General features: G+C 36.9%; 2 protein-coding genes across 3 annotated transcripts; both read right to left on the bottom strand.

The window, feature by feature from the left end:
• Positions 1 to 844: 844 nt before the first annotated feature.
• Positions 845 to 5,488, bottom strand: LOC122537836 (enhancer of mRNA-decapping protein 4). Its single transcript, XM_043671438.1, has 9 exons — positions 5,306 to 5,488; positions 5,133 to 5,205; positions 4,651 to 4,856; positions 4,198 to 4,577; positions 3,851 to 4,119; positions 2,131 to 3,764; positions 1,849 to 2,053; positions 1,483 to 1,773; positions 845 to 1,415 (listed from the first exon to the last, which is right to left on the bottom strand). The coding sequence occupies exons 2-9, from the start codon at positions 5,180 to 5,182 to the stop codon at positions 1,226 to 1,228; spliced, it is 3,225 nt and encodes a 1,074-aa protein (XP_043527373.1). The 5' UTR covers positions 5,183 to 5,205; positions 5,306 to 5,488; the 3' UTR covers positions 845 to 1,225.
• Positions 5,489 to 10,026: 4,538 nt separating this feature from the next.
• LOC122537837 (diacylglycerol kinase 1) lies at positions 10,027 to 24,669 on the bottom strand. 2 transcript variants are annotated; one of them, XM_043671439.1, is made up of 15 exons: positions 24,539 to 24,669; positions 24,125 to 24,338; positions 21,784 to 21,945; positions 14,065 to 14,187; positions 13,657 to 13,706; positions 13,200 to 13,274; positions 12,663 to 12,900; positions 12,142 to 12,347; positions 11,746 to 11,919; positions 11,363 to 11,657; positions 11,162 to 11,286; positions 10,764 to 11,051; positions 10,491 to 10,692; positions 10,228 to 10,409; positions 10,027 to 10,139 (listed from the first exon to the last, which is right to left on the bottom strand). In XM_043671439.1, exons 2-15 carry the CDS (start codon positions 24,333 to 24,335, stop codon positions 10,050 to 10,052), a joined length of 2,421 nt encoding a protein of 806 aa, XP_043527374.1. In that variant the 5' UTR covers positions 24,336 to 24,338; positions 24,539 to 24,669; the 3' UTR covers positions 10,027 to 10,049. The 2 variants fall into 2 exon arrangements, with proteins under 2 accessions (XP_043527374.1, XP_043527375.1); XM_043671440.1 differs by lacking the exons at positions 21,784 to 21,945; positions 24,125 to 24,338; positions 24,539 to 24,669 and adding an exon at positions 18,553 to 18,819.
• Between the last annotated feature and the right edge of the window lie 2,832 nt (positions 24,670 to 27,501).

The following is a 27,501-nucleotide window of genomic DNA, read 5'->3' on the forward strand; positions in this document are numbered from 1 at the left end:
TTACATCTTCACTCTAATATTTAATCATATAACAAGCACGACATAAATTTTGAACTAGGAACTTTTTATATGTAGGAAACATACAAAAATATAAAGGAAATATAAATGCATATAAATTGAACATTATTTACATTCATTTAAGAATTATATAAATTGAGAATATTGAAACTATACATTTGTTATGATATGAAATAATACATAAATAAAAGATGAATTTTGATTATTTGTTCATATACGCGTTATACTTAATAAGGTGCATTAAAATTGTTTCATATATTAATTTAATATATTATAAAATTTGAGATACAATTTATTAATTTTAAAATGTTTATTTTTTCATGGTAAGAAATATAGAATATCTTGGTTTGTTACAGTTAGCAGCGTATTGATTAAGAGAAAAACGAACGAGATAAAGGTAAAGTAAAATAATATGGAGCAGAAATACTTCAAAATACATATAGTTTTTAAACACAAAATTTATGAAACATTCTTCCGTTAAAAAAGTCATTAGAGCTTATAACTTAAATTCTAATTAAAATTTAATTGCTATAAGATTTAATGTGTATTATACAATATGTCATGAAATGCATTATCTATAGATTAATACAAAGTTAACATTTAGGAGAATTAAGAAAATGTATATTAATCATATGTAGAAATATTTTGAAATTCGCTTTAAATATAAGAACAATACATAGCATAATTTTACAGAAAAATGCTATCAAAAAATGTAATTATAATTATTAAAAATAAATCTTTTCTGTATATCATAAAAGTTATTAAATTTTTATATCAACAGAATAATATTGGTGATTAATAAAACTTTATTAATAATCGATAAAATAATTTATAATTTAAGTTGTTTTTATTATGTATTGTGTCATTATTTTTACGACAATCTCATTTATATCACTTTAGTTATATTGTATAATACATTTATATAATATTTATTTAAGGTCAAGAAAATAATTTTTTGGTAAATTCTCGAATATTTTATAAACGTATATGCTTCGTAAATTAAAAAGATTATAGGTGCAAGTTGCGACAAATTATGTAAACTGCTAACGATAAGTCGTTATACAATATTCTGTCATATTCTATGTAAATTACTGCCAGTCTTAACATGAAGATAATGTGAATATTACTTTCAGATTAAGGTATTTTTTAAACAAAACATATAAAACCTGATGTTAATGGGTTTTCTCTACTCCATACGTATGTAACATCAAGGTTGTTGATTTAAAAGTGCGCGTGCAGCCATAGCTAACATTTTCATACGCCGAATAGAACTGTGACTTGGATTAGCTGCTACAAAAGTAGCCAACTGAGTTTGCAAAGTCATTAACACAGTACCCATATGTTCTCGTGTCACTGGATCATTAGGATCTAAATTTAATATTGCCTCTTCAAGCCACCTATTAAATAAACATAAAAAAATCAGAAAATTTTATTTAACATTAAGTATTATTAATAAAAAATTACCTATGCTTGAGCTCTGTACGATGTCCTAAATCTGCAGATAACTGCTGTACAAGTGAAAGAATTACAGGTTGTTGTAAAATACATCTTGAAGTTTGACCTTGAGGTCCTACTGAAGAAAATACTCTGGATGGTTCTGTTTTTTCACAAACTAATACTACCAATCCTAAATCACTAGCACTAAGAGCTTGTTGGAAGGCAGCATTTAATTGTCCTCGTTGAAGAAGAGATATAACTCGCGCTTTATCATCGGCAACTGCAGATACTGGTATAGCAGGTGTAGTAGCTCGTGAACTATAAATAATATATAAGATTGATTTAATCTTTTTATAAAAACTCTTTTGATATAATAATTTATGATACACTTACCGCGCATTTGTTATCTCAGAAAGTTGTTGATTCAAATGATCTTTAATAAAATCACGAATATATGTCATTTCTCCTTGAAGAATAATTAAACCTCTATTTATTTCGGTTTGTAATTCTTTGCGAACTAATGCGGATAATGCTTCACTTTGTTGTTCATTTTTTTGTTGATATTGTTTATCAGCAATTGCATCCACATTTTGAAGATCTAAAAAAAATAAGAAAAATGTTTTATATAAAATTAGATATATTGGTATTTTTTAAAAATTGTATCAGATATCTTACATTCATGAGTACCCCTAACAAAAGCATCTTGTACTTGTCTAAACATTGTTTGACATGCTTTCTCCATGCCAGGTAGAAGAACATTTGTAAAAGCTTCTTTAAATGCTGCGTCTAATGCTGGTTTTGCTGCATTCATTGCTGCCGTAGTAAGTGTATCTTTTATATGGTTACTATTAATTAAATCTGTTAAATTCTTTTTTAAGAGTTCATCCATTCGAGCAGAATCTAATCTAAGTTGATGCTTTAACGGTTCTACTGTGTTTTCTATAATACGTGGTAAAGTAGTTTCAATTTTATCTTTAATTGTTGTTTCAAGTGTTTTAAGGAATTCGTGTTGGCGAGCCATTTGGCCATATAACGTTTGTTCAAAAGTTGCAGTTTGTTGTTGAGTAGCTCGTGTTAAAGCAGAGTCTATTCGCGTGGAAATTGGTGTCTCTTGTCTTAATCTAGTCACTTCAGTACGTAATTCTCTTAATTCTTGTCGTTGATCTTGAATTATTTCTAAAATTGACTCTATTTTATTTATTAACTCAAGAGTATTTAATTCATTTGCTGTTTGCCAGGTATTTTCAGCATTTCCTTTAGTATGTGTCGTCGATTTTGATTCGTCTTTTAATTTTTTTCTTTTTTCTTCGTCGTTTGTGAATCCATCAGCTTCTTGCATTGCGTGCCTGCTTACATCTTTTAATAATACCATCGGAATATTACGCCAATCTTCATCAGCAGTATTGGTAGTTTCTGGTTTATTTTCAGTTTCTGCTTCTTCATCTTTTGAAAGGGATAAAATTTCTCTTACTTCTCTGGATGGGCTGCTATTACTACTTGCAGGTGCTTGTTCTTCTAACTCGCTTGTGGCTAATGGTGGATCTGCATTTAGAGCCTGTACCGCTTGTGCAAGCGAGGGACTAGGAGATAAGACTTTATCTAATTCTGGACTACTAGGGCGAGAATCTAATTCATTATTTTCTTTTTTAGCAGGCGAACTGAATGCATCAGGTGTCATTAGATTTAAACTAGTATTATGATTTGTTGTTGTTTCAATTGTAGTAGATAAGGAACGATTTTCTTCACAATTCTCCCCTGAAATCCCATTGTGATTAACATTTCCCATATCTGGTAAGTCTTCATTGTAGCCCAGTGCATCATGAGTCAGTGTATCCATGAGGCAGTTACCACTCACTTGTGAGGCAGGTTTAAAAGCAATGTGACATTCTTGTAATGACTTTGGTTGGACTAAGTACATCCTAATAACAAGTTGCTCTTCGGTATCTTCTTCACAAGGACATAAGTCTTCCAGTGATTCGCCAGTGGGTCGTACTTTACGTAGACCAGCGTCAACAATTCCAAAACTCAATATTGGATATGGGAGAAGGAATTCTGATATTGAATTTACTGATGTTACTTCATCATTATCTTTTGTAAGACTTAATATATAGAGAACTTTGTTGTATATATCTGATAATAAAAGATATCCTGCGCTAAGATCTAAGCCGGCTTTCAACACCGGTAATTTACCGGTAGAAGGTGTTGGTGCAAATTTAATGGTTTGCAAACAGGACCACACTTCACAAGACCAAACTTTTAATTCTGTATTATTGTCACATCCAGTTATGGCAAACCTCCAAAATTGAACTCTACGGAACAAAATAAAATAATCATTATAACTATAATTTTAATGATAAAATGAATTTAATAGAATACCCTTTTAAGCACTGCTTACTCTGGATGGTATGTTTTATGATCATCTAGGAAGAACAAGCAGGAAATAGGTCGTCCACCATGTGGTCTCCATTGATGTAAACAACGAGGTTGTGCTTGATTACCATGAGGATTGCTATGTAAGTAAACTTGGAAGAATTTGACTTCTCCATCGAAACTAGCTGTAGCTAAAGCTGTACCATCTGGACTGAATGTTGCTTCTATGATTGTGTCAGAATGTTGGTCTATTTCTAGCATGCCTCCATTTTCCTTTACAGCTGGATCAGTTGCCTATCATTTAGTCAAACAGTTGGATACTTTGTTCATTTTGTATGGATTTTATAATCTGTAAGTAAGGTACACATTCACCTCTATTGATCTGAATCTTGCTGAAACAGTATTAACTGACCACAACTCTACTTTGGAACCACGAGTTAGAACTAAAAGTTTTGAAACTTTATCTCCATCTGATGGTACATCTTCAGGAATATACGGACACCATATCACACGATGACTGGTAGGAGATATATCTTCTGCATCTACTTGCAGCAATAAACTGCATAACAATTCAGATGGTGTTGATTCGATGTTATGTATAAAAAGATTTCCCAAATAATCAACACATGCCAAAATTGCATTTGAAACATGTGCAAAAGCTAGATCTTGTATTGCTGCACGCATTCCTCTTAACAGAGCTCTTTGTTCCATTTCTTTATATACAACTCTAACCATACCTCCTCCATTACCAACTAAATAATGTTACTTTCTTAAATTTAAATGACAAGAAAATAGTTGTAATTTATATTTGAATTTGAAGATTACCTTTTATACCATAAGCTAAATATTTTCCAGACATATGAACAGCTAATAATTGTCCTGGATAAAAGTTATGCTCCCATGTAAAATCAACAATATTTTTTAGTTTCACCTTCGAACTACCATGATTATGTCCTCCTGGCGAAGGAATAACAACAACATTGGTACTATATAATTCAACTGAATGTTGATTTTCTTGCCCAGTGAATTCCCTACGTAAAGCATACAATCTTTATACGTATATGAAAAAAAGAAAATTTAACAATAAAGAAGTAATTAAAACGAGGTCGATAAATTTAATCGTAAAGATTATTGATTAACATAAAAAAATTCGAAAATTTTCTTTGTATTAACGTGGCGCAATAAAAAAAAGCAGATAAAAAACAAAAGCATCAATTATTATGAATAAAAGAGATGTAGAAGTGTACAAAAATTGTTACTTTGTTCACCAATAAATGAAATAAAGCGAGGATTTAACAAATATTTACACTGTTTGCTGGTATTGAAGTTTTAGGTTATCCTCTCCTGTTTTGATCATTTTGCCAAATGTTACAGCGTATTCTAAAAAGTGGTAAAATTAACAAAATTTTAGGCGATTAGCGTGCCGGAATTCTAACCCTTGCCGGTGGCACGCCTGATAACGATATTTTATCAGCCTTACCTCTCGTGCATATATTTACCGGATTGCGAAATTTTGTTTATTGACGATTGCGTCCTTTATTTTAATAAAACATATATGAACTATTGTTTCATCGATGCAAATAAATAACGTGCTTCACGAACATAATTCAATGAAATTATCAAAAACGAAATGTCAGACAGCCATCAGATACTTGTCAGAAAAACGGACCGGAAGTGCACCGACGGTATTTTATATACTTCGCACTATGTGGCGCTTTATGTTATCTTAATTTGAAACGTTTCAATCGCTAATCATTTTTCATTCAATCATCTTTCAGACCGCACAGGCAAGAAGACAATATTTATTTAAATATTTTCCTTTATCTAAATAAATTATAAAACAATCATATTAGTTGTAAGAATTATGTTTTCGGTAATAGTGAATTTGTAGTTATGATATGATTTAACAGTAATCAACGTTCTACACAGAATATTTTTTTATTTAAATGGTTGCTCGCAAGGGATCCTGTATTGTAGATTTTACACTTTATTTCGTATAATACACTATAATAGACAGGCTTTTCTTTCCATATGTGACTATCTTTTGGAAAATGGCAGTAGTGCTCAAACGTACGTAGACCCAATGAAAGTGGCAGTAAATTTCTCAAATTTGAATATCTTTTAATTGTGCTTGAATATTACAAATCCCAGTGAGGCATTCTTCTATTTTTTTTAACCCTTTGCGTTTATTTCGAATTCCTCTGGTAACTAGATCTTATAAAAAATATATATGCTATCTTCGATATCGATTTTTTGAATAAAAAATTAAAAAAAAGCTAATGAAAATAATAATAAAATCGAATATATATCACATAGAAGGATTTTTAAAAAAGTTATTGAATGAGTGTCGTAAGACACGTATATCATTTATTTACGACTGTATATATTTCACTGAAAAACCTAGTTCATTAAGAAGCTACGTTTATGAAACAATAAGAAATAAAAAAATTTCTTAAATCTTAAAATCATTTCTGCGTATTTCTTTTTAAATATAAGAATACTCCTGAATGAAATAAACTTAAGAAGAGAAGAAAACATTTTTCGATAGGATCAGAGGTAATGGAAATACGATTGATATCATATAAGAGAATTTTTGGAAATCGACAAAGAGATCAATGTTTCTGTGTAATTTTTATTCTATCACGTTCCAGTCATATTTCATGCAACGAAGTAGACTAAAATATTCGAGGCACCGAGGCAACAGTTTTCTCTGAATTTTCAATTCGAATCGTACGATCCAGCATTTTTGTTCTGCGTTCTTAATCATTAATCATCAACGAGAAATGTTCGTTTTTCTTTTTCTTTTCATTCTTTGGCTATTAAGATGTTTTTATTTCATCGCTGAAAATAACAATTGTTGTCCTTCTAACTTTACTAGTTCCGCTATGAGTCATGGAGCGCGTTTACTAAGAAAAAAAAAAAAGTTATTAAAGAATAATTGACGTGCACTATTGTCAATGTTACTATGTGTTACTTTTATATATACAGGGCGCTTCATTTAAAGATGTCAACAGTTATATTTGTTATAATAATTATATTACAGGAATATGTTGAATTTGAAGTTTAAAAGTACCGAATAAGAAGAATTGACGCAGAAGTGTCAAGAACTGTGTTCAAAGTGTTTTATTATTTATTAATTAAATAATAATTAAAATTTAGCAATTCTTAGTGTTATCTCTGAAAATGTACAAATTATGTTTGAAAATGGATCACCCTGTATCGCATATACTAATCATAAATCAGAATAGAAATATTTCTATCTTGAGGAAATCGATATTTCGCATCAAGGGTTAAAAAGTTCATATCGGTTGCAGATAATCGATTTTTCACGCTACGGGAATATATATATATATATATATATATACATACATACATATATATATTCTCTTTTTTTTTCATATTCTTTTTTTGTCATTTTTTCTTTCTTCTTTTTTCTTTTTTTGATATTTGGGTCTTTCTTTATACTATAATATTATTAGAATGACAAGCACACTGAGACACTGCGCCAATCCAATAGAAAAACAATATTTGTAATTATTGTGCCAATAGTATTCACAGTTTCGCGACGAAGAAGCACGACGATATATTTATTCGTAACTCTCACGATCATTTTTATTAGATCGATAATTCTGTCGCACCCCTTTCGTCCGACTTTTTTTTCCGCTAATGAATAACAACTTAACGATTAAGACCTTAATGGTTGTATCATTATACGTAAGCGTAATATTTCGATTCGTCTAACGAGAGCAACTATATTATATTATAGTCGATCGTATAACCGCTAAGGGAAGTACGCGTATATAACGATTGTAAGGGAAACGATCATTATTCGCGCGAAGAATAAACTTTATATCAATTCCTCTACGTAAAATGATCGAGAAATATATGCTCGGAAATATTGACTCGTGAACGATTGCCTTTGGAAATGATAAATTTGCTAAATATGAAAGAAAAGCGGAAGGGAACAGAAAGATACGCTTCCTTTCAAGAAAGATGACGAAATTGAAAGAATTCGAGGAAACAATGGGCATAGCTGACGTTGAATTGAAACATTACACACGAAGTTGGTCATCACTGCTACAAGATAAAATTTAGGATCATTCTACAAGTTACATGGTTTATCGACGTCGTGATGGTCCCTGCGGGAGTTATATACTTGGTGTCGTATTTTTTCGTTACACTTTTTTTTTATACAAAAGCATAACACACACGCGTGAAACGCGATGCAAAAGCGAAATACGTAGATACAGATTAGATTAACATTTATCTGCTGCTGCGTGAAAAAATTTATTACTCTTTATTTTCGCAAATCGATCGAAGCATATTACTCGATATTATCGCGACGATTTGTTGTCAAAATATGATCAAATTCATTTTGATCTCTATTACAATTGACATTTTGGAATAATGTAAAGCGAATGCAAGTTACGAGTGCTTGAAACTGAACGCAATAGTTCAACGAAATTACGAATCAACGTATAGAAAAAAATGCAATACAATTGTCAAATAGTTCGGACGGAAGATCTGAAAAATATATTCTGAAAAAATGATCAAAAGGTTTCTGTAATTTAATGATAAATAGTTTGGTGCACCCGTGGAAACGAGGCAATGGAAATTGCAAATGTACTTATAGAAGCTTTGTACAGGCAATGAGAAAGTGCGTGCTGACGCAGTCATAGAAGAATCCTACGAGTCCTATGAATTCCATACCACAATACTGATTATTATGTGTAACACGTTGGCTGAATCGATTTTTGATTAAACCTCGTAATAGGATATATCTATGTCTGTTTCCTACTTATTTAGCAATACAATATTTAATATGTGTACCACTTCTATCTTTTAATGATCCGTCGTGCGTTAATACGCGTACAATTGAAAAAGCGTTAACACTGTTTGTGTCAGGAGATGGCCAACGTGTAAAAGACAATAAGTTAAAAAGGAACTTAATGAACTAATTTATAACTGTGCGCAACTATTGCACCGATTAACAAGCTACATCGCATCAAATCGAAAATATATGCATAATTTTCGTAACGTCTAATTGTGCGATTCGATACGAAAGATAGAACGCGGAAAAACTGAACCTCACGATGCTATTTTATAGCTGCGCTCGGTTTGCTGATATGCTTACGATATATATTGTTCCGGCTTAGAAGCCATCGAATAAATAAATAAGTTCGGACGAATAAATAAATAAATAAATAAAACCAATCGATCGTGATTTATGTCTAAGCAGTTACGACTAAGCTTCCGTACAAAAATCTTAATGTTAAGAGAGGAAAGTAGAATCTTTAATTGTTGGACGGAGTCGTGCAAAAAAGAGGGACAATTTGAGTCGTTTTATGCGCTAAACTTTCTTCTTTATAAAAGTAAACAGCTACACGACAAGCTCAGTCGAGGATATACAGATCAAAAAGCAACAAATAGAATATAAAATAACATACAACAAACACATACTCCACGTTTAATTGAAATAATATATATCTAATATAAAATATATATATTATATAATTGATATAAAATTTACTAAATTTTATACTCTTTATATGCAACAAATCTTACTCGTCCAACAATAAGAGGTATGATCTGCTTATCCTCAACAGTAATATTTTATGGAGAAATAAAATCCTGATATCTCTATCGACGTGTTGTACGAAGAAAAAAGAATGACTAAAGACGTCATTCGTTAATATCATCTAGATAATGTTACCTACAAGATTATTTTCTCTTTTGCATGATACCGTACAATCCCTTGTGTCGGTATATGTAAATAATTATACGCTCGATTGCAATAGTACGGGCTTGTACTTACTTGCATGTTTAAAGCGGTAGACTCAAGTCATGGATTCGAGAAACAAGAAAGAAGAACATATATTCGGCGCATCTCAGCATAGTATACAAAACGATCAAAATTTTAACACGATGTCGAGCTTCTCAATATACCGATAACCTGGATGAGCCTACCGCTGATTCTATCACTAAGACGAACGATGCTTATTATTCTAAAAAATACTGTACACAAGAATACCTAAGTTACGTCGAAGCTCGTTCCACGCGCTCGGACGAGCACTGAAGCTATGTGAAACACGATCGAACTGATACGCTTTCTTCTTCTTTTCTTTTAATTAGGACAAGATAAAACAGGCGGAACGATGTTGAAACTACGTTCTGACAGGAGTTGATTATTTCGATTTTTCAGTTTCGTTTGATAACATCGAAGTTCACCTCTTTAGGAAGCGAAAGAATCCTCGACCTTTCTCTGGCGGAGGTGCCATTAACATCGGTACTTGGTTTTTATGTGTTATATGAATCTGAAACAATGTATAGAAATGTATAGAAATTTTGTATGCATACGTATAATGAAATAATTATTGAATGTTTAAAAAATTATTAACTCACAGTGCATGGACCCTGCATCCATGGTTCACCGTCGATTTGCATTGGAAAACGTTTGCTGGTGGTGATGGTGACGCTACTGCATTGAGCCAATCTTCTACCGGAATGACGAAGTCCAGTTTTCACTTGGCCCATGTGCAAACAGTTCTCTAAACCGATCACCTCTATGAGATTGTCTCCAATATCTATAAATATACCAATTATTTTTCATTTGTTCTGACTGCATTTTTTGTTAAGTGGTTATTAAACATTAATGAAATACTTGCCTTGTATCGCGGCTGTAAGATCCACCGAATTAAAGCTGCTGGTGCTGAGTTCTTTGTCTGGTCGTTTCTTCCGTTTCCCAAGACGATGTCTCGTATGGTGTTCACCCCAGAGATTGGAACCGCCGTGAGTAAAAGGAATGTTTAATAACGCGACACCCTGGAGGGAAGGTCCGTGGGCTAAATCTAACGGAGTTCCGTCACACTATACGAAAGAAAAGTCACGATCAATATCACTGGACAAACAGAATTAATTAGGCTTAAACATTTACGTACAATGATCTCAAGATCTTCATGAAGATTCTTACAGCTGGCAGCAAATTGTTCCGTGGTCGCGTACTCGAAGTACCAAAGTTTGTTCTTCATCCTGCTATTGAATTTCTCAGGATTCTTTTCCCTTTCCATATGGAACTTTACGCAGATCGCCGCGTCCACGCCCACGGAGAAGTAATTGTTAATGATATTGTACGGAATACTGTCTTGATTTGGCTTCTTTTCATCTTTCTGATCGAGCACTTCTATTTGCCAGCGGTCCATCATCACAGTTGTCGATTTCTCTATTTTCTAGAATTTAATTTACACAGTATACGTAATTTATTTTACACAGTATACGTAAGTTTATATAATCCATCTTTTCAACTATTCGAGTAAAAATCCACTTTTTATTTACATACTTTGAGTACTTTGTGGATAGCCTCTCCTTCGTAACCACCACCCCATCGCAAACACCTTGCAAGGTCGTTGCCGGTACCTAATGGTATGACACCTACGGCGGGTTGGTGCTCGAACTGAACGCGATCTGAAGATTCAAACATAAAATGATGCTTACAAACGAAACATTTATGGACCTAATTCTCAAGCCGTTGTGATCGTACCCATTGTTTCTAAGACCCAGCCAACGGTACCATCACCGCCGCAGCAGATCACCTTAAAGTTCTCCACGTCCTTGAACATTTGCAAACCCTGCATAGGTCCGCCCACGGCTAGATTATGAACTTGGCGCGGGTTCAAGATATATTGGAACTTCCTCAACATGCGTTCACCTTGCCTCCCTCCGGATTTTGGATTTATGAACACCAGGAGGGGCACAGTACCCGGCGGCGGTGTAATTTGGAAGGACATGGCTGGCTGTTGATTGGTTGCAGTACCAGACGTCAAGAATCCACTATGCTAATAGAATTTTGCATCTCAGATTAGAATCCTTTGATGCCGTGTCTGACTGGTGTTTAATCATTCGTCTTTTAATCATTGCACTTACCGAGCTAACAGTCGACGAATCCTGGCCGTGTTTGCTCCCCCTTTTGCTATCCCTGGACAACGATCTCTGCCTGTCCAGGACAACCGGACAAATCGCCGTAGGTGGCAGGATATGGACTGCATAGTCACCCAGCGTGCATTCTGCCCTCACTTGCGAAACGCATCTGTTATGCAGCTGTAAAATCGTTGTCATTTTTAGCACATTTTTAGTACATTTTAGTATATTTCTTTTTTTTTTCAGTGAAAATCCAAAAAAACTCTACATCGAAATTTATGTAAAAATACCGAAAACTTACTTACACGCATTTCGAAAAACTGTTGACGTAATTTAACTTAATTGCCAACGTAAAGATTAAATCCGAGAAAAGAAATGATCAAAGAAAGAAAGATCACTCACTGTCAATTGACACCACCTGCAGTGCAAGCCCGTGATCCCGTTGTAACTCTTGATAGTTTTTCTACATTTAAAGCATTTGCCATGACAATTCCCCTCCACCCAATGGTGCGCCATTGTCTGCGACGTTTTTTTGCTTTTCACGTAGGTGGCTATGCAAGAGGCTGGCGCTCTTTGGACGCATCTTTCATGAACCGTGTACTTGCAGACTGTGGGAAAAGAGAACGGCTCGTTTGTCTCCCGTTTCGATGCAAATGAAAAGGATCGTTAGTTAAGGCGGTAGTTAAGGCGTTACAACAACTCCTCTCTTTTTCCCTTCGATGAACAAACCGGATCGATACCGCTTTACGAAAATTCGTTGCGAATTACCGAGGAGCAAAGTGAGGAAAAGAGAGAAAGAGAGAGAAAAAGAGGAAAGAAAAGAAAAAAGAAGAAAGGTGGAGGCTCATCAGATGGAAATGTTTTCTAATAAAACACCCGCGAAGAAAGAACCGCGACATCAAAGAAACTTCGATAATACTTACAAACACAACAAAGACCCTTCTTGCCGAGACCGACCAACATATTCAAACAGAGATTGCAGTAGGCAGGCTTGCTAAAGTGTTTTAGCCTCCAGAGGTGGTTACCATCTTCCTTTACGTGGGAATCCAAGCCCAAAAGAACCAGCAACGGGATCGTCGTCAGGCCACCCCTTTTCCACTCTTCCAGAGATACCGTGCCATCCGCGTCGTAGTCTATCTCCAGCATCATGTCTTGCAGTATCTAGAAATATCGAGCAGTTATTATTTAAATCGATTTCTCATTTATTCGCTGTTCGTATGTACGTACGAGGAACTTGGACTCTACGTATCTCTCTCGCAAATTCCCGATATTTCATCTTTGTTGGAGGAACGTTTTTGGAAAAAGTTTCTCCTATCAATTTTACAAAAATGGCTCCGAGAAAGGAAGAATATACCGCGTTCGGATAAGATAGAAATGGAGTCATCGAGTCAGGGTGCGCATGGGTGATTGTGTCAGTGCGTGTATAAAGAGGAATATTAATGACATTCGTCGCAACTCACCGGTTTCAATTCGGAGACATCCCATCCGAGATACTCAGCCACATTCATCATCTGATTGACAATGCAGTCCATCTCCTGGGGACACGCGATAATGATGTTAGATCCGTGGCTACGCTAGACAAGACGCTTTCGAACCGATCTATTTCAATTCGTTGATAGACTTCGTCTTACGATCGTAGAGACGTATCTACGATTAATTACTTTCGCGATGTGGAAAATCTGCCGAACCTCTCGTTTAACAGGAAGTACATAAATATAAAATCGTTCAAAACCTGTACAAAGTAATTCTAATTGCTATACGATTTCCATTCTCGCCCTTCGTGTCGAGAAGGCTCGATGAGAATCGATTGTCGTCCGTAGTGATTGAAGGAAAGGGAAGAAAAAAACGAAGAAAAAGTGAAAGGAAAAGAAAAGAAACTAAAACGGGGAAATCGAAGTTTCTCTCGTTTCTACTCACGTTTGTGTCAAGAACGCCGTTTCCGTCTGTATCGTACAGCCGGAACATGACTGGAAAAAAAAAGGAGAGAAAAGGCAAATGAATTAATGCGCGTTGAAATTGGCGTGCAACAAGTTGCAGGCAGATATGCAAGCTCGAGTGCGCTGTACGCGAGTGCAACTAGCGAAGCAGACCGAGAGAATGACTGGCGTTGGACACGCGAGCCTGAATGTTTTAAGGATTCGCACAGTCGCGATTCGTTGGTGCGTGAATGTTTGTCTTTCGCGAGGCCGTGACTCGCGAAATCGAAATGGCATGAGAAAATACGTTAATATCGGCTACCCGAGAGATCTAATCGGACAAAAATATCCCCGTTTTCGCTAGGGTCGAATTAACTTTTCCCGATGCAAAAAGAAAACGATTACTCACACTCTAATTTATCTTCTGGCCTGCCAGCTTCCAGGAGGGAAAGGTAGCACACGATATCCTTGAGGCTGACTTTAACCGAGTGGACATCTATCGTGCTCTGTTTCCTAACGAAGTTCCTCATCTCTGTGAATTGGAAGATAATGAACGAAGCGTGTCATTTAATTGCTCCAAAACTTCTCGCCCACTCATTCATTATCGTTTAGTCTCTTCGTCGCCGCAAGTGATTACACGTATCCAACGTTTAATTCGGCACGAGGAATTAAAAGCAATCTACGTCCGAGTAGTTAAGGACGGTTATAAGTCGGACGTTAAAATTTTCTCCCGGAACTCTGATTTAACGCGGCATTTTACGTACTATTTCTTTTGTGATAAACGAGTTCTGACGAACAATTCTATTCGAAGAGAATAAGAGAGACGTCGTTACAATTTCCCACCATCGTAACCATTGCGTGAGTCGACAGTTCCATTACATTACATTAGAAACATAAACCTGTTGAGTCACACGGCGTCGTTGCAACCAGAGTGTATGCAGCAATCCTGAACGTAAAACGCCATTGTGAATGACTGACGTCCACGAGATGCGACTAGACAGTCTGCGACTATTACTGCGTCAACTTGTCAGAGTTCGCGCGAAATTCCCTCGGCTAGCTTTCCAGGAAAAATCGTCGTCTGACGGCGGTGTCGAAAAGTCCGGTCGAGTATTATTTTTGGATTAGAACGGAATGGCTTTCGTCAGTTGCGTCTAAGTGCCTCCGCAAGGAACCTGTTGCTTCGCAACTGGGATTTAGGAACCAAGTATCGATGCATGCACACGAGTACCGGCTCTAATTATAACGATCGAGCATTGCACGTGCACGATCGCCCGTTCATAATGAATATTCTTGGAACACGATACTCGCGGGCGCGGAGTTGCGTGTTTTGCCGCGCGCGATTTCGCTTCGATGCGAAAACAATCCCTCGATCGAACGATCGAAAATGCAACAAACGTTCGTTCTGATTGCCAGTTTATTCTCGCGTGAAGTATAGCAACCTTTGACATTTGATATCCCGCTGTTACATTCCCGCGTGTGCTTTTATAACAAAACGTAACTCGATAACCAAACTCGACTTCTTACGGCCGCAGTTTATCGCTTAATCTCTTTTTTATATGAAAATCTTTTTATATAAAATCTGTAACATCTACGTAACTAAACAGAGGGATGCAATTGCGAAGAATGATCGAAAGAATCATTCGCCTCGGCCGCGCTGACGGAGACAAACGAGTAGAAAAATGCGGCCGCCACTCGTCGGAGATTTGAGGAAACAACCTCGCCGAGTGATTTCCAATGGCACTGATTTTAAAATAGACACTTGGCGTAGCCTCGGATAGTAATATAATTCCGAACGATCCTGAAATACATCTGTAACAAATGTTTCAATCATCCGGCAAAGAAGAACACATACGTACGTATTGAGTTTCACCGAAATTCGACGATTCATACGAACTAGACGATTTCTGAACCGTTCGAGGACGACTCAATAAAACAAGTAGAACGTGATTGTCTGACCGAGAGGGGCGACTAGCAGTTCGCTACATTCCCGATATATAAATAGTCTCGAATCGGAGACAAGAGAGACGAAGCCTCGTGACATCGATATTGTCCCTGTAATTCCCTCTCCTTTCTCCCCCCTCTGTGATTTTTACGAGTCTCCGGATACGCAGGCACCTGAGATGTCCCCGTGAAGGAAACAGGGAAGAAGACGAGAGAGGCAAAAAAAAAAAAAAAAGAAGAAAAAAGAAAGGATGGAAGATAGTAGGATAAAGCGGCTGGTCACGAGGGAAATAAAGCCGGTCGATCAATCGTGGAAGGCGAACGATTTATCGTTAGTACGCGCAACAATGTTGAAACAAATTCATCGGCTGTTCTATTACTCTCTGGCGGTCCATTCCGCTTCGTCCGTGATTTCTCGATGGTTGTGCTCGCGATTTATCTCGAGCGGCCGATTTCGAACGACCCGCCGTGAAAACTGATTTCGTCCTCGCGGAGAATCGTGTTTTAAATTCCCACCGTTGAAAAAAGCCAACAGTACCGCCGCGCAGTACCAATTTACTGATTGCGAGTTGCACGTTCGCTCTCGTTTCTGACGAGGTTCTACAGCCGTGTTCCACATCGTTGTGCAAGAAAAGAATACTCGTCGGAACAACGAACGACACGACGAATTAACACGACGGCCGTTTTAGACAGACGAAATTTCACGAATTCAAAAGACAAATATCGACGTTCAGCGTGCAATCGGACGATTTTGACGTCCTGCCGTTCGATGAAACCACGACTTGCCACACTGCGACTAATTTTTTATTACTCGTCCAAACAACGAGATAGTACGTACGAAGCGCGAGAAATGAAAAGGAAGAAAAGGAAAAGAAGTTCATCGATCATCAGCAGAGAGGCGCACAGTATGGCAAGTTCATTTGAGAAGCTTGACTGCAATTTATTCCATCGAGCAACGAGATCACTGCGAACAATTAATTTAATTGAAACCATCGATGCTCGCCGGATGACACGATTGATTGCTTCGCCGCGACGATCACGGCGTAATGAATAACCCGGACGGGGTTAACTTATTCGACGTTATTTCCGGCGAGATTTCATTTCGCCGTATGAATAGAATCATCCTGGATGGCCACGTGTATTGTTTCCCGCGACGATTAATCCCCGCACACGTTGCGGAAAAAAAAAGAAAAAAAAAAAAAAAAGAAAAACGATACTCTTCCGTGATGTCATTTTCGTTTGATAAAAGGGCTCGATGTTTCGTCCGTTGCCAACGACGGGAAATTATTGATATGCCGCGGCGGGTGTCGCTGACGCAAGTGTTTTTCACATCGATACGAGTGGTTCGTGAGTACTTTTTAATTCTCGTGTTACAGACATTAGCGAAAATTAGCGATAGTCGTTTTACACCAATCGCCGATGCGAGTAAAACGACTATATTAAAGCCGTTAATGACTTTATAATGCGATTAGACGATGAAGTTTACCTTCGAAGAAAGTCGAAAAGGTAAAACAAATTCTACGACGTAAATTACTCGAAGAGAGCGACACTTAAACTTTCCCGAGTTAATTACTTGGAAGCTAGTTACCGAAAAGCAAGACTAGATTACCCGATATCTCGTACCTTGAACTTGAATACTTGAATATTTTAATATTAACTCTTTCTGTCAAAATCGAAATAACGTTGCGGAAAAATTTCAATTCGAGATACACGTTGTACGTGTGTTAATTACTTGGAAGCTAGTTACTAAAAAGCAAGACCACATTACTGGTCGATATCTCGTACTTGAATATTTTAATATTAACTCTCTCTGTCAAAATCGAAATAACGTTGCGGAAAAATTTCAATTCGAGATACACGTTGTATGCGTGTTAATTATTTGGAAGCTAGTTATTAAAAAGCAAGACCAGATTACTCGATATCTCGTACTTTAGACTTGAATAGTTTAATATTAACTCTGTCAAAATCGAAATAACGTTGCGGAAAAATTTTAATTCGAGATACACGTTGTATGTGTGTTAATTACTTGGAAGCTAGTTACTAAAAAGCAAGACCACATTACTGGTCGATATCTCGTACTTGAATATTTTAATATTAACTCTCTCTGTCAAAATCGAAATAACGTTGCGGAAAAATTTCAATTCGAGATACACGTTGTATGCGTGTTAATTATTTGGAAGCTAGTTATTAAAAAGCAAGACCAGATTACTCGATATCTCGTACTTTAGACTTGAATAGTTTAATATTAACTCTGTCAAAATCGAAATAACGTTGCGGAAAAATTTTAATTCGAGATACACGTTGTATGTGTGTTAATTACTTGGAAGCTAGTTACTAAAAAGCAAGACCACATTACTGGTCGATATCTCGTACTTGAATATTTTAATATTAACTCTCTCTGTCAAAATCGAAATAACGTTGCGGAAAAATTTCAATTAGAGATACATATTGTGTGTGTGTTAATTACTTGGAAGCTAGTTACTAAAAAGCAAGACCAGATTACTGGTCTATATCTCGTACTTTGGACTTGAACATTTTAATATTAACCCTTTGTCAAAATCGAAATAACGTTGCGGAAAAATTTCAATTCGAGATACACGTTGTATGTGTGTTAATTATTTGGAAGCTAGTTACTAAAAAGCAAGACCAGATTACTCGATATCTCGTACCTTGGACTTGAATATTTTAACGTTTTAATATTGACTGTCTGTCAAAATCGAAATAACGTTGCGGGAAAAATTTCAATTAGAGATACATGTTGTATTGGGCGACATATCGTTATTAATAAAATTCCACTCGCTGCCGTATCGCTCAATCAGATGTCCAACAATTTTGCACGCTGCATAAAGTTCACAGAGAGCAGGAAACGCAATTCGTTCAGAATGCTATTAAATTGCTCTTTCTCAGTTCAAAAATATACAAAAAAAAAAAAAAAAATATCGCCTCGTTCTCTCACCTTCCTTTAGCAACGGCCCAGGAATATCCGACAAACGTATTCGGTCGCTCTTCGGTACCATTCTGTCAGGATTCGATTATTAACGAGCGACTGCAGAGTTGGGAGAAGCCAGGTCGTAGTTCAGAGTACCATTAGGCGATCCGCCGATCACGATCAACGATTAATGTACAGCGAGAAATATGAAGATGACACTTGTTGCTTGCCGCGTGTCTTGAGAGATACTGAGAAAGTGTATCATGGGAGTTTCAAGTCGAAGAAGAGTCGCGAGTCTCCTCTTAGTTTGATGTTATTTATACCGGATGATACCGGCGCGTCGTTATTTCGGGGATCGGACGAATACGCAAGCTCTCAGGCGAGTAGCGGGACAATCGAAAGACGCGAACGACGTTTGAAATTGAGTCGATTGATTTGTTTACTTGTGTACTGGTTGCCATTTATTGGAATAACGACAGGGCAGCGTTGAATCGGCAGAAATTAATATAAAGGAAAGAAACTGTAAGTTTGTAGTGTCTGTTGTTGAAAAAAAAAAAAAAAAAAAATAAGAGAATGAATCACTCCAGGGATCGAAAAAGTTAAGTAACTTTTAAATAGTTGGTTCTATTTGAAACGTGAAACGTTTTTTGCGAAAAAAAAAACGTTCTTCCCGATGAGGGCAGATAAATGAATTTTCAAATGAAATTTTTGAAAGTAAAGGTTTCGGATCGAATGGAATTTATGAAATATGAAAATAAAAATTTTCCTGTCGGAGTAGCAGATAATTTGTCGCAAATACCACTGACACCGAATATTATTCAATGAACAGTACTCGAATGAGGAAATGAACTTTTAATTGAATGTGTTCTAAAATAAATTGCCACGGAACTTTTATTGTATAAATTCTGTAAAATATCTGCTCAATGAGAACACTATTCCTAAATGTAACACTTCTTTCTATGAAAATGCCACAAAAACAGATATTTGTTTTACACGAGGTATACAAGTCCGAATTTCTTCAAAGACGAAAAAAAAAACTTTAATATCGATAATATCGATCCCTGGATCTCATGGATGTTTGGTATAATATATAAGTTATACAGTTTCTTTAAAATCATAACACGTGGAGCATATTGTAATAATTATTTTAATTATACGTTTATTTATTAATATTTTATTGTCTCGTCGCACATCGTCACGCGGCCTTTCCGTCATTTTTAATAATTCCCTCCGGACGAAATCGATCTTTTTGATCACGAAACGAAGGTGACAACAAGACAAGGTAAGAACAGAACGTTTGATGTCGCTCGCTCAACTCTTTTCATGTTTCGAAAATATATCGCCTTTGAGATTTCGTTCGCGCTGGACATTTCGCAAAGATCCCGGCAGCTAAAACGGCTAATCTTGAATTTTCCCCGGGTCACGCCGTGACATTTCGCAAAGATCAAACTGTCATTTTAAAACGGATATTTACGCGATTTCCTGGATTTCGAAGATCACGTACGTTTAGTCTACCATGTCAAAATCTCGTCAAAGTCTGCTAAATATTTCCACGACATCCAAACGGATTAAAGGTCACTCTTTACTCGCCATTACCCGATACTCTTTTTTCCCAGACACCCTTTCATCTTCGCAACTTTCGTACTTCGCAGTTATTACATTTACGCAACCTCGTTTGCCTGAATGAAATTTCAGTTGCCGTTAGATTAACTGAACTCTGACTTGAGTAAATTTACTGAATTAATGAAGCTCTTTCGACGCGAGCCAGCATATCACCTCAATGAAAAATTATACCGTGAGTAACAGTAGCTCTTGTCGAGCGAGTTACTTACACGCAAGTTCTTACTGCGAGTTAATTTCTGCCGCGCGAACTTGTCAACTATAGAAACGATAAATTGTCGCGAATGGCACTTACTGCGGGAGATAATAAACTTCTATAATCGTTCGCAACATCTCAACGACGGTTAGGTGAAGATTAAAAGGAATTTCGAGATTTATTATAAACACTTTTCAAGTAACTGTGGAAGCACGGAGTCGGGCAGAATGCAGATTGCGAGGAAGTTACAGAGAATAGCGAGTTGTGATAGCAACTCTCTTGTGAGAGTCTCTTGCAGCATTATTCTCAAGAAGGGGAATATCTTTCGAAAAGATACTTTACGAATTTGTACATATGTAATGTCATCGTAATGAGATTGTCTCTGTTTGCTGTCCTCTAACATTTCCTATCCACCGTGCAACTGGACTTTTACGGTCCAGTCTGACCAATCTGTCATCTTTCTACTTCCAGTCATAAATCTATTTCTTATTTTCTCCCTCATTCGTGTCTTCCTCGCGAGCAAAAAACAAGTACACGACAATAAATAAAATAGAAAGATCACAAGAGAGAAATTTTCTTGCTCTTTGATATTGGTAATGGATCTGTCGACATGGGAGAACGTACGACGTAAGTAAGCGTGGAGAATAATTTTTCTTTTTTTTTTCATCAAGCGACGCACGATCGGATGTGCGTCAAGAGTTTTTGCGATGCTTCGTACACGTGACGCAGAGGGAAATCGATTAAGACATCATCGAGCTACCTAGCGGACGCGTCCATTAAGTCGTTCATACTCTTGACAACAAAAGTTTTACGGTGTCGAGCAGTTTGCTTTTATGGCATCGATTTGTTTGTCAATCTATATATCACGACTCGTCGTAAAGAATCTTCGAACGATGATCACCGGGGGAGGGGAGGGAAAAGAGACAGTGTTACGTACTGTTACGATCATCCCGGTGATATTGTGCCGTTTAACTCGAGACACAAGCCTATAATCGCGAGATTATTCCTCGTTTCACATTTCGAGCCCGGACGTTTATCGGCGGTGTTTCGCTGTGTCCCCTCGAAACAGAATGCCTGTGCTTTCCATTCGGGATCCGATCAAAGCTACAACTTCCTGCTCGAATTTATTACACGTATTAATTTTAGTACCGTTGCTCTAGAGACTTCTACGCGAGACTTTCAATTTAATTTCAAAATATGCAAACGTAGATTCCTGAAAGTTACTCTCTCTGTCTCTTCGTGAAACACGACAATAATCGAAATATTTCTCTTTTCGATCAATCGGTGCGAAAATAAAACGTGAGAAATGAAACGAATAAAGAAAAAAGAGAGAGAAAGTGTCCATCAGACACGATCTGTAATTCCGTCGGGAAGCAACGAGGAATGCCGACGAGGAGCGCGCAAATTGGTCGACGTCGTCGTTAACATCGGGCTCAACCTACCTTCCAATTTCCCGTTGTTGACGAGCAGCGAATTGTTCGACTTCCTGGACGAATTCCGTGACATTTGGCTGTGACTGGGGCTGCTGTCGGTGCTCTTCTTCTCGATCACGTCGTGGCAGCTGTACGACGTATGCTGTATCGTCAATATAGGATGGACGCTTCCTTCAACGGCCGAGCGGATGAAACACAAGAGAGGATGTTGCCAGGTGAGCGATCGGATGGACGACGGTGAGAGCTTTCGTGATTTATCGCGGCTCTACCCGATTCTCGATTTACCCCGGCTGGCGAGGCAACGTCTAATGGACGTTCGCGGGGCACCATCATCGCGTTTCTCACCGCTTTTGTCTCCGATTCCGATCAATCAGATACGCGAACACCGGATAAACCGACACCGGTCGTCCGGTCGTGCGCGCGTTGAATTTCCCCGCAAACGGTCTCGACGAGAGAAGGACGAAAACCGCTGACACTCGTCCGAAAACGTCGCGTTAAATATTGCTCCGTTTGCGACCGCGGCCGAAACCAGCCGTTAACGAGAGTTTCGATTTTCAGTCGGTTCGGTTACTGGCCGATTGTCGATTAGAGGGCCGAGTTTTTCATTGCTAAATAGCATACTCGTTGTTACGTTTTTAAACAAAATTGCCATTTCTTCGTGCATATAGCTAAGAAATTAAAACAACGTGTTTGATAGAAACTAATGGTACAAGAAATAATAATATAATAATAAAAAATATAATAATATCGAAATAATAATATAATAATAAAAAATATAATATAATAATATAGAAATAATAATATGATAATAAAAAATATAATATAATAATATAGAAATAATAATATGATAATAAAAAATATAATATAATAATATAGAAATAATAATATGATAATAAAAAATATAATATAATAATATAGAAATAATAATATGATAATAAAAAATATAATATAATAATATAGAAATAATAATATGATAATAAAAAATATAATATAATAATATAGAAATAATAATATAATAATAAAAAATATAATAATAAAGAAATCAAAAGAGAGTATAGTCAAATTGAAATTTCATTTTTCACGGTCTTTTATCGATTTACTTTCTCTCGCGGTTTTCAGTTCATTCTCTCTATCTTACGCCCGAATTTCAGAAAGAAAGATCACTCACTAATATCATTGGCATTTTTTCTTTTTTTTCCTTTTCGAAACAAGGTTCTTTATTATCGTTTATCACTGGCTGAACACCGAAACCCTCTTCGATGCAGATTATTGCCGCCGGGGAGGAAAATTGACACACCACTGACGATTTCGCCGTGGGATTAAATCACCGAATGAAACATCAGTGATCATTGTCACGGGGGTGACCCACTTTGCACGATCGATCGATTTTTTTTTTTCGTTTTGCGGCGCGACTTCGAAACTCGCGTTTACACAGCGCCCGGTGACAACGTCAGAAACGTTTGATCGCGCAATATATCATTCGGGCATTAGAGCGTCCGCGCGCCAGATGAATAAAAATAATTGACGGTTGTTTTGCCAGCGTGCAGATTGTGCCCCGGGACGTTTGTCAATTTGTTAACATCAGCGCGATGCTGAAATTGAGATTTATTTATCGAAACCGTGCGATGAATTATTCGCGCGTCGAAATGACAAGAGGAATGGAAACAAGTAAATAAATTGCTATGTACGAAATGTTCCTTCAGAGTTCGAATGAACCAGTAGTCTTGTCAATCAGTTTCTGTTAGAATCTTTGAGTCACTGGTCGTAACTTGACTCTCACAAGTCAATAATAATCGATGAAATTTGACGAAATCGGAAATGCAGTTTAAAGTTTTATTTGAAAAAAAAGAGGCAACATCTCGCACATACCATGTTAATCGTCTCTACTAAATAGAGCATGGCTAAAAGTATTTATCGTTCGAGCCTCTCGTACCCAGTAAGAAACATTGCGGTCGTTTTCACGCTGGATTCGAGAAACTTATTATTGCATAACGTCGTTGCAAAGTCGCGCAAGTGAGAGGACGATTCAACGCGTTTGCACGCGCGTATGCACGCGCGTATACGGGCCGTTTACACGGTAAATACCTTTTATCAAAGATCTAAATTTATCGTCGAAGGACATTCTAAATAAACCATTCCTTTGTCAACCTGTTTCAAGGATTAAACAACCGCGGGTTGATTAAAAGCAACAACAATGTCCTCTCCCTGTTTGTAGGTTTTTGCAAACCGTTGCATTTGCCTTGCAATATTTTCCAAACGAACTGCTGCGTGACAAATGCGCCACGCAATGTATGAAAATGCGTAAAAATTGTCGAGCTGCTTCAGCCTTCAGAGATCAAGTTTCAATTACCTGTCCGAGCTCTGGTGGAAGCTTCACTTTCGGTTCTATGGTGTCCCAATGCCTGCAACTTCTCCGTGAGACCGTGAATTTTATCAGCCAAGGATGAACCGTGCCCATCGGTCGATGTTCCACCAGGTAAGCCTGTGCTGTTCACGTTGCTGTTGGACGTTGTGTGGGATGTAATGGCGGCACAGGCGGTCGTCGACGACAGCACGGCCATCTCCTGATGCAGAAATTGCTGTCCTTGATCATTGAGACGAATACGCGACACTTCCGTGTTCAGTAAAGCTTCGACGATCCAATTCACAAATCAAAAGTAGCGAGAAATGAATTTCGACGAGGATTTCGAAGAGTTGTCGTTTTACCTCTTTCTTCTCTTATTCTTTTTTAAATATTTTTAGAACTCGGATAAGAGAATCGTACCTTGAAGGCTTTCCCATCGACTCGAGGTGTCTTCTTAACGAACGACAAGAAAAGATGTCGCGAGAGTTCGTCGGGAGTTGATACCTCGAGGTAGCTGTCGAGAAATTTGCGAAATCCCTCGTAATCGATGTCCTGGAACAAGAAGATTCACTCTCAGTCGTGGTCATTTACGGAACGTAGAGCGTTGGCTATCAAAATTTCCTGATCGACGAAGCGAGCGACAGCCACGCGCAGTTTATCCGCCGATTAACGCGACGTAAGTCGATTATTTATGCAAACCTATTTGGGAATTGCGAGCCGTTTATTGCGCAACCGGATCGATAGTACTTAATTTAATTAACCATCATCCCTGGAGTCTGCTCTCAAAGCACATTACGTCCAGGTTTATCACTTAAACGTTACACCGGTCCGCATCAAATCTCAATTGCGCTGCGATGATCGAAGATCGTCGAGGATTACCGTTCATCTCTGATATCGAAGCCCACTTTCAACGCTTCTCGCTCGAGGCAACAAGAGATATAAAAATTCACGTGCATATACCTTTTGTTGTATATCGCTCGAAAAGCGATTGAATTATCAAAAGAATTTTCAGAATCGTCAATGATCCTCCAAACGATCTTTGATAGTTCGCTCTTGTGCAGTTTCGGATGTCATTGTCTCTCCTAACGAAGCAATTTAAGGAAGTATTCTAGTGTGAACTTTTGAAAAAAATCGATTTTTTTTTTTGCATATTCTTAAAGGACATAGTTTCAAAAATGAATCTCTGTAACCATGTAAAAAACTCCTAAAATTAACGAAGTTATGATTGTTTGAAGGACGCGACGACCAGCGTCATTGTTACAGCAATACTAAACTTTAAAGGCATTTTTCTGGAAACTATGTTTTTCAGAACGATGTCCATGATATCTCAAAATCTACTTGACCAATTGACTCAAAATTTTAAGTATGCATTTAGTACATGCGTGACTATAACCCCTACCAGAATCAACCAAACAATTTTATTTTTTATATTTTCTTACGCTTCCGAGGTTTAACAAAAACATGCAAAAATGGATAATCGTATTTCAAAGTATCGCCACTTTCTTAATTACCGACTTTTTTCTTTTGTTTTAGTACCTGCTATAGCCAAACTCGTACGTTTTTTTACTTCCGACAAGCAGAATAACCGGAATCATGGACACCGTGAGACGACCTTTTTTAAAAGCGACTATGTTTGAGAGTATGCAGTGCCACTTTTTTTGTCCCAAAAAATTTTAAAACGTCGTTGAAATACGTACAAATGAACCTTGTCAATTTGACTGTAGAAGGTATAATAGTTTCTTTGTAAAAAAAGTCCTCAACAAAGTAAAAAAAAACACGCACTTCACGCTAGAATATCCCCTTGATGGTGAAATTTCCTCAACGGGCCACATTAACTCGCCGGTATCGATGACAATCTTGTAATCAGCAATGCTGAATAGTTTGCTTGGGAGTAGCCGATCTAGTTCAGGCGGCTATTATGCGTGGATTATGCGGTGATCTAAATCTTGTTAACGCGTAAGCTTCGCGCACACGCACAAAGGCGGCACGATGTTCGCGGATCAAATGAGATTCTGTCTGCCGTCCCAAATTACCATGCGAGAAACTTCCGGACTGTGGTAACGCCGGAAGGTACGCTAGAAGATATCAAACTCGTTCTTTTCTTTTTTTCTATTTTCCCTTTCTTTTCGAACTGATTAAAATTACGCGACGGTGGATCGCGATCGTTGAATACCGTGGAAAGGCTCTGCAACGGAGGAACTTTGGATTGTCGTTCGACGAGGCTCGAAATGAAATGAAATTTTCACCCGGGGCCTCAGGTGAAAGTTACTCCGAAGAGCACCTGCGTAATGAAGTAATTGCTTTAATTGGTCCGATATTTCCCTCGCCTGTCGGCGTACCTGTTGATCGAGTCCACGGAATATTGTAGCACTGCTCGAGGAAGAGAAGAGAGAAGTCCTCGAACAGAGAGAGAAACACTTTCCGGCCGAAAAATATTTCGCGAGCGTTGAAAGACAATGATCAAATCAAGATTCGTTACATTGAAATTAACTGTATTTACGGCGCGTGATGTTTCGACAAGCTCGCGATATTTATCATACATATACATATATATATATAATAATATATATAATATATAATATATACAGTGGGGTGCAAAATTGAGTGAATAACAAAAATTTTTAAGAGAAAATTAAATTTATATTTTATTGTTAAATAAAGTATAAAAACATGAAAATAAACTTGATTAGCTGATTCTTTATAGTTTTAGGAAACTGAAGCTATTTTTAAGAACTTTTAAGATTAGCTTTCTTCCTGGTTGAAAAAAATTAAAAAGCATAGACTCAATTTTGCACCAGAATTTTTTCATAGTCAGATTTACAAGCTTTATCATACCTTAATATTTTGTCCATAAGCGATTTGCTTAGATAATAGCTCTAATACGTCTTGGCACACTTTCAAACAGTCTTGAGCAGGTGGCATTTGATTCCACTGTTCTATAACACGAGCATATAGTTCTACTACTGAGCTAGGAGGAAATTTGTGCGTCTAGAATTTTTTTTTTCATAGATTTTCGATGGGGTTTAGGTCGGGGCTAATGATAAAGCTTGTAAATCTGAAAAAATTCTGGTGCAAAATTGATTCTATGTTTTTTAATTTTTTCAGCCAGGAAGAAACCGAATCTTGAAAGTTAAAAAATAGCTTCAGTTTCCTAAAACTATAAAGAATCAGATAGTCAAGTTTATTTTCATGTTTTTATACTTTATTTAACAATAAAAAATATTTTTCTTAAAAATCACTGTATATATGATAAATATCGCGATCTCGTTAAAACATCACGCGTCGTAAATATATAGTATATACATATATACGAGGTATTCGTTAGGAATGAATATTATATACGTACTTATCAGATCTCTGTGATTTTGACTATCTTTTAATTC

The sequence above is a fragment of the Frieseomelitta varia genome, unplaced genomic scaffold (assembly GCF_011392965.1).
Source record: "Frieseomelitta varia isolate USP_RPSP 00005682 unplaced genomic scaffold, Fvar_1.2 scaffold_933, whole genome shotgun sequence".
NCBI lineage: Eukaryota > Metazoa > Arthropoda > Insecta > Hymenoptera > Apidae > Frieseomelitta > Frieseomelitta varia.